Source organism: Grus americana, chromosome 21 (genome assembly GCF_028858705.1).
Source record: "Grus americana isolate bGruAme1 chromosome 21, bGruAme1.mat, whole genome shotgun sequence".
NCBI lineage: Eukaryota > Metazoa > Chordata > Aves > Gruiformes > Gruidae > Grus > Grus americana.
This window is the reverse complement of record NC_072872.1, coordinates 3,497,047-3,513,225: the sequence shown is the minus strand read 5'-3', so window position 1 is coordinate 3,513,225 and position 16,179 is coordinate 3,497,047. Positions and strand designations below refer to the sequence as shown.

The window sequence follows — 16,179 nt, the reverse complement described above, 5'->3', positions numbered from 1 at the left end:
TCTGTGTTTGAGAGCTAAAGAAGTAGTGTCACGGTGGTCTTAAGCTGTGCTCCTAGCAAAGAATCAGAGTAGAAGAGAGTCATCAGGACAAGAGCGAGGGCAGCTCTGCTGCTACCTTCAGTCATAAATGCAGTAACATAGGAAATGCTTCTCATTCCCTCCTTTCTAAAATTGAGGTACATCAACTGCCTCTTTAGCATAACAGTAAAGGAGGAAATAGACTATCTGTCTTCTATGCACTTTCTCACCTCCTGCTGCCACAAAAAAAAGGGCAGGAGACGTGTGTCTGTCCATGCTTATATACACAGCTTGACAATTTGGTGTTACGGCAACTTCCTTGCAGCCAAACCTACTAAAGCAGCCAGCTGGACTGATGCAGGTACCAGATGCTTGGTTAGAAGCTTTGTCAGCTTTAGGGCTGCTTTGGGTGTCAAGATTATATGCAAGGTGATTCCTATTGGAGAGGATAAAAGCAGTAAAATTTCTTGCCTGAAGAAGGAGATATCAAAACCAGTTACGAGTGGTGGTTTGTCTTGCATTTTATCACGGGTGATAGAGGTGGCTACTAGAAAAGCTGTGTAATACATTTATGCTTAAAGCAACCAACTTCGTGTTTAGATTATAATCCCTTTCTACTGAGGTTTATAGACTCATTAAATCCAACCATGTGTTATGATCCCTGTACCTGTAAACTCTGTATCTAGCAGAAGAATTTAGTGTTGTTCGGTGAGATTTTTTTTTTTTTTTTTTTTGGCTTTGCTGGCAGGATACAAGCTGCCTACTTTAGCATGTGTACATACATACAGGTGTGTATCATGCAGCACACGCAGGAGGAAACAGAGGATGGCCGCCCTGAGCTTTGGCTGCGCTAGTGTGGAAGATGAGAGAATGAAGCTGCTCTTCTTGTCCAAGGTGCTGAAGTGCTTTTCAGCGGCAGTGGGGTACATCCAGCCTCTTTAGCATCCTCCGTGGCTTTTCAAATGCACTGTGTGAAAATGCTTTTTTAATACCTGGAATGAGATGGCAGTGAGTTCTACCACTGTCTGGGAAGTGAGTGGTGTCAGTTTGTGAGGTTGAGATCACTTTAAAAGTAATCAGGATGCTCCTTTCTCCAGGCTGTTTAAAAAGTGCGGAAATAGGAGCAGGAGTCGTTGTATGGGCCATGTATGTTTTAAGACACATTTTAGTGATTCTTAAACATCTAGGAGCAGGAGACTGGAATCGACATATACCAGTTTGTGTCGATGAATATGGAAAACAATACAGTGTTGAAGAACTCATGACTAACAGAAAAGACAGGACAACACCAAGAGCCTTGCTCACTGCCCCAGCAGCTCCCTGATGGTTATACTAGAGAATATCTCTACAGGATGGCTGATTTTACGCATTGATTTTTTTTTTCTTTTTTTTTTTTTTTCGCTTCTTCCCAATTCCCGGGGTAGCAGGCCTAACCCTAGCCGCCTTCTCGCTATCTTCTGTTTTCTTAAAATAACTTCTTCTCCCAACTCTGCTTCCTCTGTACAGGATTGTGCTGGTTTTCCAAGAGAGCATTCAGGAGATGGGGAGGTCTTAGAAATCCTCCTTCCTTCATTCCTTCCTGCATAAAAGACCCCAGGCTGTGGTTATAAGTGTAAGCCTTTTTGTTTGTTTGGTTTTGGGTTTTTGTTTGTTTTTGTGGAAGTACATCATTCAGTGATAGAATATGCTGCTAGGGGAAAAAAACCACAGACATGGTGTAACCTCCTCTTTACAAAGGCTGAGTTGTATTCTTGAGAGGGCAACTGATGTGCTCAGAATTCTTTGAACTAGGAACCCCAGTCGGACTAATTCCTTTTGTTTTGTTCATAGAATCCTAGAATGGTTTGGGTTGGAAGGAACCTCAAAGCCCATCTAGTTCCAACCCCCTGCCATGGGCAGGGACACCCTCCACTAGCCCAGGTTGCCCAAAGCCCCATCCAACCTGGCCTTGAACACTTCCAGGGATCCAGGGGCAGCCACAGCTTCTCTGAGTAACCTGTGCCAGTGCCTCACCACCCTCACAGGGAAGAATTTCTGCCTCACATCTAATCTAAATCTCCTCTCCTTCAGCTTAAAGCCATCACCCCTTGTCCTATCACTACATGCCCCTTCAGATAAGATGATGGGAAGGCTGGTCTCAGAAACTATTACAAGCAATCATTGAAAAGGCCCAAAGGCAGCAGCTGTTTCTGGTTGCCAGCAGTGAGGTACAAGTGCTCATCCTGTGGTCATAAAGTTTCTTCCTGCCTTTTTGTTTCACTCTGGTGTTTTCCTTCTCCTCACTGTGAGACTCTGATCTTGAGATCTCTTCTCTTTATACTTGCAATGATAGTAGGAATAAGACTCAAAGAACAAAGCCCACTGTGTTCTATCACTTGCTCTGGTAAAGGATTGGGGATTGGAGCCAGCAGAAGATTCTCTTTTAAAATTATTTGTCCATAGCAGCTGTCACTGGAGGGGCGATGGTTCAGCTCCAGCAGGCACTGACAGCACAGGGACATCTGCTGCAAGAAACATTCTTGATTTGTTTCAAGACATTTCACACTTCAAAGGTGTGAGAAAAGCACCAGAAAAGATCCCTCTTCCTTTATCTGTTAGCAATGCCTCTGGACTCTTCCTTCTTCGGTGTGAAAATTGAGACAAGTGTTGGGCAACTGGGTGCCAACTGTCTAATGGGAGCTGTACCTCTGAGTAAGCATGTGACAGACTCAGGGGGAGGCAGTTCTCAACACAGCAGAGTTGTCAACAAGCTTTCTGCTAAATTCTGAGCTCTATGACCATACTGCTGGTAGCCTCTGTCTTTGGGCATGGTGCCAGCATACTATCGCCTGTAAAGAGCTGCTGCCTGGGATGACAGGGATACACTCATCAAGCAGGTGTCAATCAGCAAGGCCTCTGGGGGCCAAGCTTCAGTGAAAGTAAATCAAGCAAGCTGGGTACGGCCACATTGTTATGCAAATTGGCACAGCTCTGCTTTTCCCTGCAGCAGTGGAGGATGTGTGCCCTATACTTCACATATGATTGCTTAGAGAAACAAAGCAGTGGTGACAGCTCCTCTTGGCATTCTTGCCTGCAGACTGGGATTTCAGTGAAACATTTAATCTAGCAGGAAGCTGGAAAGGGATAGTGCAGTGTCTGAGAGGGTGAAAGAAACCCCTAAATCTAAATTGCAAAAAATTTAAAAAATTAAACACACCAACCAGACCACTTTTCCAAATGAGGCTCGTGCCTTACAGTATGCATAAAGCGTGCTAGTGTAATTACTGTGTTTCAAAGTTCAAAGGAAAGAAAGCTGCTGAATTATGCACTGCCAGTCAGGGTTACTGCCAGAAGCTATTAGGAAGTGAGTATGAAGTCTGGCATTGCAGGAGGTGGCAAATGTCATTAGAGCTGGGTGAAGGGTGTTAGCCTGGCCCTTCTCAATATCCCACTGGGATATTTCTTCCTTTACACAATGAGCATGTTAGGCCTTGGAGACACCCTAGGCCCTGTGTTGTGGGGCTTGACTGAGGTTTATAAAGCACTCTGATGCCTGACAGGGTGGAGGAGGGCAGGATTTCGGGACCCTGCCCCATGCTCAGTGCTGAATAGTTGCTTTGAACCTAGTCTGCATTAGCTGGGTTTGACATCAGCTCTTGCTTTGCAGCAATAGCTTTGTCCCAAAGGTATTCTATGGTTAGACTGTTTCTGAATTGTTTACAATTACAAGCTACACTGATTCCCTGTCTTGGGGCTGACTCACAGCAAAACTCTGCGCTATTTTTGACATATGTCACCAACTTTACCTTCCCCTCTGGGAAGTTTCTCTAGAAGGTTTGAGGTGTTTCTTGGATAGGTGTGAAGATCAGAGAATCATAGAATGGTTTGGGTTGGGAGGGACCTTAAAGATCATCTCATCTAGTTCCAACCCCCCTGCCATGGGCAGGGACACCCTCCAGTAGACCACGTTGCCCAAAGCCTCATCCAGCCTGGTCTTAAACACTTGCAGGGATGGGGCATCCACAACCTTTCTGGGCAACCTGTTCCAGTACCTCACCACTCTAACAGTAAAGAATTTCTTTCTAATATCTAATCTAAATCCCTTCAGTGTAAACACATTACCCCTAGTCCTGTCACTACACTCCCTGATAAACAGTCCCTCACCATCTTTCCTGTAGGCCCCTTCAGATACTGGTAAGCCGCAATTAGATCTCCCCGGAGCCGCCTTTTCTGCAGGCTGAACAACCCCAACTCTCTCAGCCTGTCCTCATAGGAGAGGTGCTCCAGCCCTCTGATCAGCTTCGTGGCCCTCCTCTGGAGTCGCTCCAACAGTATGTAGTAGAAATATGTTAATCTTCAGTTCATGCCCTCACAAGAGCCTAATACTGCTTGTTTCTCCTCCAGTCCTATATGTTCCTCCAAAAAGTTCTACCAGGATTAGTTTCCAAAATTTACAGGCACCAAAGGCAGATCTGCTACAAACCTGAAGGAATCTACCTCATATTTAGCCGTGGGTCTGTGCAGAACTGGCGACTGCTGGAAGAGAGCAGGGCCTAGTAAAAAGGAATATCTGCATCCTTTCATAGGTAGCATATGCAACTGTGCAAATCCACTGTGGTGACATCAGCAGCAGAAGAAATAAAAGGCTGTCAGGTTAACACCTGGTGTGTATGTGGGACAACAGGACTGTCCTTTGAGTCTTTGAGCCATGAATGCAAGTCCAAGTTGCTGCAAAGTAAGGTAGAGCATAAACTTGTAATGCATCCCATGCTGTGGTAACTGCTTGTGCCTCTTTTCTTCCCCTGTTGTAAAGGTCAGCCTGCTCATCTCCAGTGAAGAACAGAACAGTGGCACTTGCCATTGATACAGCTGGGTCACAGCGTTTGTGGCTGTTCCATGAGAGAGATGATACATTAATTCACTTGCTAGCTCGCTCTAGGGTCCTTCATTTCTGCACCTACAGGCTGAAATTCCTGGCCCTGCTGAAAGCAGTGTCCTAGTGGAGCCTTTTATGTTTTCTATATGTCTCTTCTCGCCACAGTCTTCCTGTACCCTCTTTAGAAAGCAATCAATACAGCTCTAGAGAGACATTTAGCTTTCTGATGTCCCTGCTTTCTCCTTAAGCAGTGGGCTGCTTTTGTCTGTGTGCTTGTTTGGGACTGGCTGTTCCCAAGACTGTTCCCTGTTCTCTCTGGTCCAGCTCTCACAGCAACGGTGGTAGCTTTGCTTGTCCTTGGGGGTGACGCTCTTCGCCTGTCGAGCCGATCAGTGCTAACTTTCTCTCATTCAGCTTTTCCAAGTGCTCGTTTCTGCATGCGGTCCTGTTCTGAAGTGACTGTGAGATTTCCCTGGGGGAGCTTTACAGCTCAGTGTGTTTATGGGAGTAGCAGTAAAAATCCAGCTACAGAGATGCTTTTTTCCTAGATTGCCTGCTCTCAATTAGGTTCTCCCAGACCGCAGGGTCTATTAACATACTGTCTGCAAGCCAATACAGACTTGTTCCACCGGGAACTGGCTTGCTGTTAATACTGGACCCACCTGGCTTTGGGTCAGGCAGTGCCAACTCTTCTTGCCATTTTTAGCACATTCCACTGAACTCATTAGTGTTTTGTGCCTTGGGGGGCTGACAGGGAGGGACAATTTACAGGGCCTTGATGTGTCTATGTAAGTTTTGCTTGACTGAGTAAAATTCAGCTCCAGCAAGGGCTGTTATTATTAGTGTACGAGGATTGTTTTTACTTTTCCTTTATAGCAGCGCATGGGAAGTCAGGCTGTTGCCCATTGCTAGTGTGGAGGAATCCACCTGCGTGTTCCCATCTTGCTGCAGCAGGAAACAGGTGGCTGCAGGGGTGTGTTTTGAAAGCCTGTTCGAGAAGACAAAGCCCCATTGTCCCCACAAAGGCTCCCTGAAGAGTTACTTCACCTTGATTTGTGAAACCGCCTCTGAGTAAATGCAGTCACTGCAGCTTTTTACTGCAGAGATGGCTCATGGTAGCTGCTGGAAGTCTTGACCTGGGAATCTGTTCTCCTGCCAGGGAAACCTATTTGGGCACTATTGCACCGAGTATTTTACCTTTGGCTGGTGCTGCTGGAAGGAGAGGCTGACGTGTGATTTGTGTCACAGTAGGTGGTGTCTCCCATTGGAGTGGAGCAAAATGATTCCCTCAGAGCAGGCTTCTGCTCTTCTTCCCTGGGGAAGAATCGCAAGGCAGGGAGCATGCAGGTGCCTCTCAGGCCATATCAGCAGTACAGGGAGTGACTGGGAGGGCGGATTGTCAGAAATGTGATGTGTGACACAAGCCCTGTTGAAGTGATGCAGCAGCCTTAGCTGTAAACAGGCATGCGCAGGAGTGGTGTGTCATTCAGCACTCAGACTTACGGTTTCACTGTAGATAGGGTTCCTGAGAGCGATTGTCAGCAACTGTCATGGCTCTGGCACATCTGCCTCCCCGTAGCCTATCTTGACCAAGTATAATTCCTCTCCCTATGTGCATATGCGTAAGCAAAGTCACAATTAGACTTCTGCAGTTGAGTCCATCCTGGTGCTGCTGTGTTCTTAGGCCCTGAATGAGTTTTCCGGGATGCTCAAGTAATGGGTGCTGGGAACAAGGCCCAAAATTAGATGCTCAAAATAATGTAGTTTCTAGAAGCATGTGCAATCACAGGACAGTTGCGTTGAGCCTGGGCTCAGTGCCATTGCTGTGGCTGACTTGGGAATCCAAGCTATTTGGTCCTTGGGGTGCTGACTGAATGTGGTCTTGGCAATATAACCCTATTTGGGGGTGGAGGGGGAATGTGGTTTGGGCCAAATTCAGATCATAGGTATGAAATCTAGCTACAAAGGCTTAAATGAAACCTTTGTCAGACTTGCAGTGTTCCCATTAGCCATGTTTAGAACAACTTTATGAGAGGCCATTCCCAGAAAGTGATAAAAGTTGTATACAAGCTGCTTTGTAATTGGAGTGATCCCACCTGCCCTCACATGAGAAATACCATGATAGGATTCAAGCCCTTTGAGGATCTGTCAAGAAACACTGGGGATCAGCACCTCAGCCACATGCAGAGTGAGACAAGACACGGTTAATGATGTATCTTTCTGTTGACGGTTGTAACCTTTATTTGGTCAGTGCTAGAAAGCATATACAATGAATTCCCTTTCCTCCCTCTGGTTATATTGAAAGTTGTGGAGTGTTACGATTTTTCTTATTTCTTTTCACGTGAATTTTGCTTACATGAGGGATTTGTGGCAGTTCCCTTGACCGAATAATCTATATCAGCAAAAGGACTCTCTTGTTACTGAAACCCTGTCTATAGGAGGACTCATGCTGATCTTTCAATGTTGAGCAAGCTGCTTTTCCTGCTAATCTGTTATAATTTCTTGGTGTAGAGGGAAAAACTCTAGTGAAAAACTCATTTTCATTTTTACCAAGTTCATACTTCCTCTGTCTTGTGTAAGTAAGATCCAGCCTTGTGGGTACCAGAGTATCAATAAAACATACACTTTTGACTTTAGGAAAATACAAGAAATTTTAATGCAACTGACAGGAGAGAGGTCCAGCATAGATGTCTACTGTGTTAGTTTTATTTAAAGATGGTCTCTTGGTGCTAGAGTAAGAAATGTTCTTTAAAAAACATCAAATAAATAAATAAATAAATAAATATAGGAATAACTTTCTGTTGAAGAGTTTAGAAAGCATCCGGCTTTCATCTTGGGAGGAGCGGGTACTGTAAAGCATTCTTCAGAGTAGAGTATAGGGAGTTTGTCCTAATTCTTCCTGGAACCTGCAAGCCAAACATGAAATAAATGTTACTAGAATCTGTTTTTCTCTCGGTATATGCTGCCATTTTCAGCAGTGCTTTTACCTGCCAAATCAATAGACACAGTGTTTCTTTTGAAAAACCAATACTAGCTTAAATATTAGACTAAAATTAATTCCTTTCTCAAACTGTGTCTTATTAAAGACTTAAATCAGAACCTGCTTCTCCCTCGTTGCATGGTATAGATGCAGTCTGTCCTATTCAGTGAAATGGCTTAGGCGGGACTCACCGTTGCAACCCATTCCACTCAGGGAGCCAATTCTATCGATTCTCCTCCCGAAGCAGCCAGAATCTCTCATCATCCTGGGCATCTGCAGCCCCCTCAGTCTCTTGAGGAAGGTGTCCCTGTAGGACAGAGGGGTGCTGGGTGCGAGCCTGGGTTCAGCCTTCTGGTCGTCACTGTCATCTATGAGTTCTGGTGGGATCTCCTCCTGGGTTTTGGGCTCTTGCAGATCAGGATTGGACTCCAGGGCTTCAATCATTGCAAATTTATCCTCCAGTCGCTCCAGAAGAGCCTACAAGAGAAGGATTCATTTCATGAAACTCCTAGTTTTGTGGTCATTTGCTAGCTCTTCCAGCAATCCAATTCTGCGTTTAACAATGGTCCCATAGGCACCCCTAGGGAGACTGTCAAGTTGGATCCTGGGGTTGCTGGTGGTACTTGAGCTCTCTCCTCTGCAGTAAATCCCTGTTCACATTAATTCCACTAATGGGTAGCTTTAGCTGAGAGCTGATTGAAGCTGCTTGCTACGGAAGTGTATCTTACTGGCAAGGTTAGAATTGCGCTTGATAGAAAAGCAGCAAGGTCTGAGTTGCACAGGGAGATACTACTCAACCCACCAGTGGTACACAATTTTAAAGTACCTCTGAATCTGTTGTCACTCCCGCGTTCTCAGAAGCTGCCTGCAATGCTGCTTGCCAGTAGTTGGCTTTCTCTGCTTTTTTCTTTTTCTTTTTTTTTTATTTTTGCTAAGACCATCTGCTAGCTTGTCACCCCTGGCTATTTCAGTGGACATCACTTGGAGAAGCTCTTGGTGTTTTTCTTAACCTCTGCCCCAGGAGTTACAGGATTGCTGCTCCTTAAGTAACCCACATCTCCCTGAAAACACCTGTATGCTAAATTTATAATCTGCTATGTGACTTCTTCCTGAGTACCATCCTCTATAATTTTTAAAGCTTTGTGTAACAGGGATCAGATAACCTCCTCAAGGGCAGCTCAACCAGTTAGAGGAATCTATTTGTCCAACTCTAGAAGTAGAGTGGAGAGGAGTGAGTCTTATGGCTTCCTTGACAGTGAATGAATGCATTTGGAAACCACTCCTCTCGGCTAGCTGCTGGAAACAGCCTAGAGGCATGGCATAGTTTTAGCTTTGGCTGACACTGTCCTAATCATCTTAGGGAGTTTGTTCTCAGGGTCTGATGCTGTGAGAAACTGGTCACTGGTACCAGTCCAAGGAAATGCTTGAGCCTTCAGACTTGATCTTGCAAGACTGAGGCTTGTATTGTGCTGCAATAATGGATGTTCTCTATCATTTGTTAAAATACACATGTGGTAATTTCATAGCTCTAGAAGCTTTTCTGTATGAGTAACACTATATGATCATACTATTCCTCTAGCAACTTTTCTAGAAGTTTGACTTTGGGTGTTCCATTTTACCTCCTCATCTCCCATCCACATACAGCCAGTTCTCTTAAATCCACAAAGCTAGAGCCGTACAGCTGTCCTGCTTCACTGTTCCTGCCGTTTAGTGGGATAAACAGGAGCCCACCCAAAAGTTTTCTATTTGTTCTTGTAGAACTATTGTGATGATTTGTTCCCTCTCTGCGACTTTGCTCCCCAGAAGGTGGTTGTTTAAGAGAAAAAGAACTAAAAATCCAAAGCAGACATTGCACAACATCAGAATTTTGTTTCCCATTGCTACCCAGGAGCTCAGGTGAAGCCAGCACTGGAGGATATTGCTCTATAGAGCATGTTTGAACCCCTGTGAAGAACTGAGACTTTGTCCCCTGGCATGCGATTGCTGATGTGGCTATCCGATCATGCAAAAGAAAGGCACAAACACCACCTCACACTCTGCTAAGCACCCCAAAAGTTTAACCTTGCAAAAGGAGAGAGTCCTCACCTCCATGGTGGCCAGTTCTTTGGCAGGGCTGAGGCTGTAGATAGGGTTGGCTCTGCTGGACTGGAGTTGGATGAGAAGTAGCAAGAGGAAGCCACAAGAAAATGAGCCTTTAGTGTCCATGGCGCTGGGTTCGTTGGGAATAGGGAAGTTCAAGTTGTTCCTTCTGAGATGACTCTTCAGGTCTCTCTCTTCCTTGTCCTATCCTCTCTCTTCCGAAGCTTGTCTTTTATACTCTTTGGGTGTGATCTCTGCTTCCTAGGTTATCAGTGGATTTATCTGGGGCACATTCCAGTCCCACTGCAGGCATGCAGCTCTGTCAAGGGAAGATTCCCTTTATTAGCTGTCATTAGGCAGCAGCTGCTGTTGCTGAGGAATGTATGTCACAAGTCAGTGATTTCATGTCACCCCCCTCCTCTTGATACCAGGCGCTGTGATTACATAGTCCAGTTGGAAATTCTTAGCAATTTTCTTTCAAGAGACCCCTATGGTCAGATTTACGGAGATGGGAAACAACCCTGAAACTGCTCTAAACTCCGCTCAGTTAGAAGCTTTCCATAGGGAAATTACCTTTTACAGGGAAAACAATAGGCTTTTCAGAGGAGTCTTTGGTGGAGAGTAAAGGCTGAAGATAAATCTACTTTTAGGACACCTAAAGTATCGTGCACACTTTCCTTCTATGTATGGAATATGCACAGCCACCACATACCACGGAGTGTGCCGAAAATCCCAGCTTTGGGCCACTTCTCTTTTCCTGTTGCTGTTGAGGTGATACCACCGTTGAGACTTTGTATTTGTATGTTGCCAACAACAGAAGCACCCCGATCTGCACCTCAATACAGACGATAACTTCTAAACTGACTCTGCAGTGACACCGAGTACTTCCAGCCCACCACGACAACTGATTTCGGCACCATTGAAAAACACTAGTCTTTATTAACAGCTAAATGTTTAAATCACTGGGATTTCTTTAAGCATCGATGGTAAGGCTTGATCCTACATTAGTGAAATTTAAAGAAGAGATGGTCAGATTCAGGAATAATCTTCTTGTACTGTTGTACAAGAAAGCAACTTGCTCGGCGAGAACTTTAGATAGATGGCTTTCGGTGCTATTCAGAAAAGGTATCAGAATATTGCCCCAAGGAAGAATGAATGAATTTGTATATGTGTGTTTTGGGAGGGGTTAAAATAAAACATTTAGTTTAATATATTAAACCTCAAAGGTATTTATTTTTTTCTTTGAGAGCTGAAGTTTTCAAGATTAGCTAAAAACTGCATGTGCTTAAATGAGAAATTATGAAAATGCAGATTTGCTGCAATTCCTCTTCCCGCGTTGTCTTTGTGCATATAGTGCAAGTAAAAATTAATTTTTTTTTTTTACAGAACTAGAGGAGAGTTCTAAATCGTGAAGCATATTGCTTATCCTGCATTTTCCTAATGTTTCTTGTTATTCTAAATTGAAACGAGTGAAAATATAAGCAAGTTGAATATGTCAGTCTAGTAATAATTTGTTGACTTTTAATATGAATATAGATCTTGAAGGAATCTCCTGAGTACAGTTTCTAAATAATAATAGAACGATAAAATATTTCTCATGTCTTGAATGTCTTAACACGGTGTTTGTGTACAAACATGTGCACACACTGTTCACATGATGAGCTACCAAAATTATACTAGAAAGGACATTCTCAAGGTTGTGAAGTCAAGCTCAAATGCTACTTTTTCCTAATATAGTCTGAAGTCAGCCCAACTCTGTGTGCGGTCTGAAGAAGTCCTTTATTATAAGAGCACTCCCTATTTTTCCCAATGCTTTCTTTTTTCAGTGCATCACATCAGTACTCATTTTTTTGTATTATTGTGTGTCCCAACACATTCTTATTTTGTGCTATTCAAATTGTGCTTAAGAACGAACCAAGATACCGATACCTTTTTTTTTAATTAACACTCCATACTGCATTGTCTATATAATTCACTAATTAGTTACAAGTATTCTCTTACTGCTGCTCTTGGGTGTGTTTGTGTTTGTGCCAGGGTGTAACTTCATTTTGTAAACTGAGAAAGTGTGAGAAGATAAACCAGAATTATTCATTAATATTGAGCATCCAATTTAAGACAATTAGGACCTGTTACTGTTTTATTTTTTGTTTCTTTCCTTCCCCCCCCCCCCGCTAATGCCCGCTAAGTATTCTCTAGTGCTGTCTCTGTACAAAAACACTCTGTTGCTGATCTGAGTTTTGCCTGAGAGCTCAGCACATCTGTAAAGCAACCCCTGGGGCACAAACCCAGCAGCAAAAAACTGAGGAACACGATATCAGTCACAAGTGTGAAATATTTAGCTGTGCCTGAGAAATAATCTAATTTTGCAGGATTGTACTCAATAACCTGGATCCAGAGATACTCCTTTCTTTTAGTGGTTTGTTTATTTTCCATCTTCCCTATTCCACAGCAGATAAATGAGATGTAGGGGGCTGACTTCAGCCTTGACAACACTTATCTAAGACAGGGAGATTTCTGTGCACTATTTCATGTAGTATGTATGGAAGTGTGTAGATGGAATAAAATGGCTGACTGTCACAGTAGCTATTGTATTTTCAAAGCCAAATTCTGCCCTCTATTATCCATCTTGCAGTCCTGCCAAAGCAAATGGAGCGTAAAATGTCAGAACTCAGCTCATTGTTGTTGAAGCTATAAAGCTCACTTGTTTGTTTACTTATGGTACCTCAGTATCATCACTCTGGCAAGATTAATATGAACTTTACGCTTTATAGCCCAGTGATGGATAGTCAAGACCCAGGTATTGCCCATGCCCAGCTGGCTATTTGTCTAGTAAAAACCCTGTTGGGAGTCTTTTAACAGGGCAGCAGGTTCTCATAAGCAGTGTACCATGACTGGTTTTAGGGTTGGGAAATTGGCACGTTTCCCCAGCATCCCAGGGTATGGGATGGGAGGTGTGGGGACATGAGCCTCCATTAGAAAGCAGCATTGTTTGCTCAGAGCAGAGAGGAAGAGCACCAAGGGTGCTGCTGGCAGCCCCGTGCGTGGATCCCTGCACAGGAGTGTGAGCTGACTGTAAAAAGCCGTTGTAGTCCCGTTCTGAGGAAGAGGCTGGGATTGGATGCCTTTCATCTCCTGGTGACTAAGCCCTTGGACAAGTCTGTACCGTACCCCACCCAAGCTCTCTTTTCCTGCCTCTCAATTTGGTTAGATTAAGAAAGAAACGAAGAAACGAGGCCATCAGTGTGGGAAACAAAAGGGAAATGTAATAATGTCCAGTGCAGGGCATGCAGCACCAAGATCATAGGACAGGCTGTACTGAAGATAGTTAAGTGGTGCCTCACTTCTTCCGTGGAGGAGGAAATTTATTTTCATCCGAAACGTGGATTGTTTCTCTCACCGATTGGGATATATATTATCTCTGTGATGTGGCTGCCCCTTCCTTTGCTGGACTCTCCAGGCTCAATGCAGGTAGCCCTGGCCCTGCCTCTCTCAGTTCCTTTAGAGCAGAGTGCTCGGCAATGCTTGGAGCCTTTCTGTCTGCTTAGGGCTCCCTGCGCTTCACACCCTTGTCTTGAGAGGCTGGAGAGGGCTTTGCGCAAAACCCCAGCAGAAGAGCAAGGGGGCTTCACTGAAGCCGAGCGGCATGAGCTTGGGGAAAAGCGCTCATGCAAGCTGAGCCGGGCTTGGCTGCGCTCCGGGCCCGGGTAGGGGGGAGGCAGCCCCTCCTCGGCGCGGGAGCCGCGGGGCCGAGCCCCGGGCCGGCGGGGAGAGCCGGGGGCAGCCCGGCGGGGCCGGCGCTCGGCGTGCGGGGCGACTGGCGTCTGTCCCGGGTCCTGAACGCCTCGGGCCCTCCGCCCGCAGCGGCAGCCATTGCCAAATGTATTTTTAAAGCGATGTAGCCTTTCTGTCCTTAGTGGCACCCCACGCCGGTCTGCCGTGCCAAACGTGGCGCTGATACCGGCCGCTTAGCCCATGGGACAGGGGCGTGTGTAGGACACTACCTCGTATTAACCCCAAGCCCAGTGCCCACCTCCCGGGAGGATTCACAGCTAGCAGTGGTGAAGCCGTTGAGAAGGGCATCCCAGCTCACTGCCACGGTCTCAGAGCTGGCATTGGTGCCTGGCAGTGCCCCTCCAGTGCAGCGTGGAGCATCACTGGACTTATCATTGTCCTGGAAAGATGCAACCGCCAACCTTCTTGCTGCTGCAACCCTCCGGCAATGGCTTGTCCAGATCTGGTGGGATGCTCTGGCCAGGGTTGGGACCGAGCCCTTAAGGCAGAGGAAGACGAGCGCTCAGGAGAGGATTTCTATATCCTCTGACTCTGTGCTATGCCGTGACCGAAAAAAACCCCACTCACAAAAGGCAATACAAAGTTTGTACAAAAGTTTATTCTGCATACCCCACCCCCGCGGAGGCTCCGGGGGGAGCCTGGCTGTCCGGCTGCTGGACACCAGCCTGGAGGCTCAGGAAGCGCTTGGGAGCCGGTCCGGCTTCAGCTTCTCCCTCTCCTCCAGAAACCTGGGAGAGAAGGGCAGAGAGCTGCTGGGGGAGCCGCTCCGAGGCTTTCAGCCGGGGACAGCGGCCGCTCTCAGCGGCTGCCCCGGCCGCCTCCGCTTTGGCGGGTAGGGGCGAGCTCCGGCCTCCTCCGCTTTCCTGCGCCGCGGGGAGCCGCGGGCTCTAACCCGGGACCTACGGGCTTTGTACTGGTTGCATCCCAGCCCCGTCTGCGCGCCGATCCTCTCCATCCTCGTCCCAAAGCAGCCGGAGAAGTGCCTCCGTCTGTAGGAGGAGAGGAGGCTCCTCCACTGGCTCTGCCCCTCCGCCGGCTGGGGAGGGCTGGGGGCCGGCAGCAGGGCAGCCGGCGGGCCGCTCTCCGCCCCCGGGAGGTCCCGCTCAGAGCCGCTGTCCTCAGCTCCGGCCACCGGCTCGTCTTCCAGGCCCGGTTCCCCTTCCTCCTCCCGGAGCTGCCCCAGCGCTTCCAGGAGGTCCTGGAGAGGGAAGGAGAGGGGAGGACCGACGGCCGCGGCGGGGGGACAAGGGAGCCCCGGTCCTGCCCGCCTGGCCCCGGCGGGATGGGTGCGGGTGGCCGTCCTGGAAGCCCCGGCCCGCCCCGGCCCCGGTACCTGCAGGGACTGCAGCTCCGCATCGTGCTCACCACCGGCCGGCTGTGCTCCCGCCCATGGCAGGATGAGCAGCAGCAGCGAGGCCCCGCAACACAGAGCCGGGAGCTGCATCCTATCCTATCCTATCCTATCCTATCCTATCCTATCCTATCCTATCCTATCCTATCCTCGGCACCGTGTCGCTGCTTTGCCCATGGGTTCCTCTCCTTATATCCCCACTCTCTGCCCAGAGGGAGCTCAGCTGCCTCCTGCCAGATCCCCGCAGGAGCCGGAGTGCCGCACTCTGCCCCTCGGCTTCGATAAGGGAACTGGTTACAACTGGCCCCACAGGTGACCCTCCAGGAGAGGGGGGTCCCCTGAGTGCAGCAAATCCTCCAGAAGGAGAGAACTGCCCCGAGTCATCTCCTCCCCTCCTGGCAGCACTCATTTTCCCAGTGATTTCCTCCCCCTGCACTCTCCATCACTGTTGGTAGGAGTTGATGCAGAGAAAGGACTTGGCACTTTCTGCCTGTTTGCTCTGCCTCACATCTGCAGGCACACAGGAGCTGTGAGCTGGCCCAAGCAGGGGGTTGATATGTCCTCCAAGGGGATGAGTGATGGATCATTTCACCGCCATGGGGGAGAGATGTGCAGGGAATTGGAAATTTTCCTCTGTCTGCAGCAGCTCCCAACAGCTTTTTCTTCTCTGCATATGTATGTTTTGTGCTATGTGAATAGACCACATCCTGAGAGTTGGGTTTAGGAGATTTCCCTTCCTTGCAAGTTCATGTGATGATGGTTTATGCCTTCCTCTGGTGTTGTCAGCAAACCCTTCCCTCTATAGCTGAGTGGCACTAACCTTTTAGTGGCCTTGAGCAATGGTATAGCTGACCACTTTGCTATAAACGTTACTTGCTCCTCAGACATACCTTGGCTACAGCAGTGAATCACCACCCTGTGCTCATATCTACCATCTTTCCCATGAATGATGGTGTGTTCTGTCCCCCACAGCTTGGGTTGGAGTGAGAAATTCCTGTGGAACAAATCTTGTTACCGGAAAGCCCAGGGGCCTTGCCCAAGGAAAGAGATTTTGTAGATCTTTGGATTTAGGCTCCCTAGATAAAAGTGTCTGAATTCCCAAAT

General features: G+C 47.1%; 2 protein-coding genes across 2 annotated transcripts; both read right to left on the bottom strand.

Annotated features, from left to right (window-relative positions):
* Positions 1-7,219: 7,219 nt before the first annotated feature.
* LOC129215861 (natriuretic peptides A) lies at positions 7,220-10,144 on the bottom strand. Its single transcript, XM_054849781.1, has 3 exons — positions 9,939-10,144; positions 8,045-8,330; positions 7,220-7,779 (listed from the first exon to the last, which is right to left on the bottom strand). Exons 1-3 carry the CDS (start codon positions 10,056-10,058, stop codon positions 7,763-7,765), a joined length of 423 nt encoding a protein of 140 aa, XP_054705756.1. The 5' UTR covers positions 10,059-10,144; the 3' UTR covers positions 7,220-7,762.
* Positions 10,145-14,302: 4,158 nt separating this feature from the next.
* On the bottom strand, positions 14,303-15,521 carry LOC129215925 (natriuretic peptides A-like). Its single transcript, XM_054849962.1, has 3 exons — positions 15,058-15,521; positions 14,628-14,922; positions 14,303-14,452 (listed from the first exon to the last, which is right to left on the bottom strand). The coding sequence occupies exons 1-3, from the start codon at positions 15,166-15,168 to the stop codon at positions 14,427-14,429; spliced, it is 432 nt and encodes a 143-aa protein (XP_054705937.1). The 5' UTR covers positions 15,169-15,521; the 3' UTR covers positions 14,303-14,426.
* Positions 15,522-16,179: the final 658 nt, after the last annotated feature.

Bases quoted from the DNA above. Each gene is read 5' to 3' on its own strand.
- LOC129215925 (XM_054849962.1), bottom strand. From the start codon at position 15,168: ATGCAGCTCCCGGCTCTGTGTTGCGGGGCCTCGCTGCTGCTGCTCATC. The intron at 14,923-15,057 runs GTACCGGGGCCG...TTCCCTCTCCAG, and splicing joins CGGAGCTGCAGTCCCTGCAG to GACCTCCTGGAAGCGCTGGG. The intron at 14,453-14,627 runs GTAGGTCCCGGG...CTTCTCTCCCAG, and splicing joins ATGCAACCAGTACAAAGCCC to GTTTCTGGAGGAGAGGGAGA.
- LOC129215861 (XM_054849781.1), bottom strand. From the start codon at position 10,058: ATGGACACTAAAGGCTCATTTTCTTGTGGCTTCCTCTTGCTACTTCTC. The intron at 8,331-9,938 runs GTGAGGACTCTC...CTTCTCTTGTAG, and splicing joins AAGAACTGGCCACCATGGAG to GCTCTTCTGGAGCGACTGGA.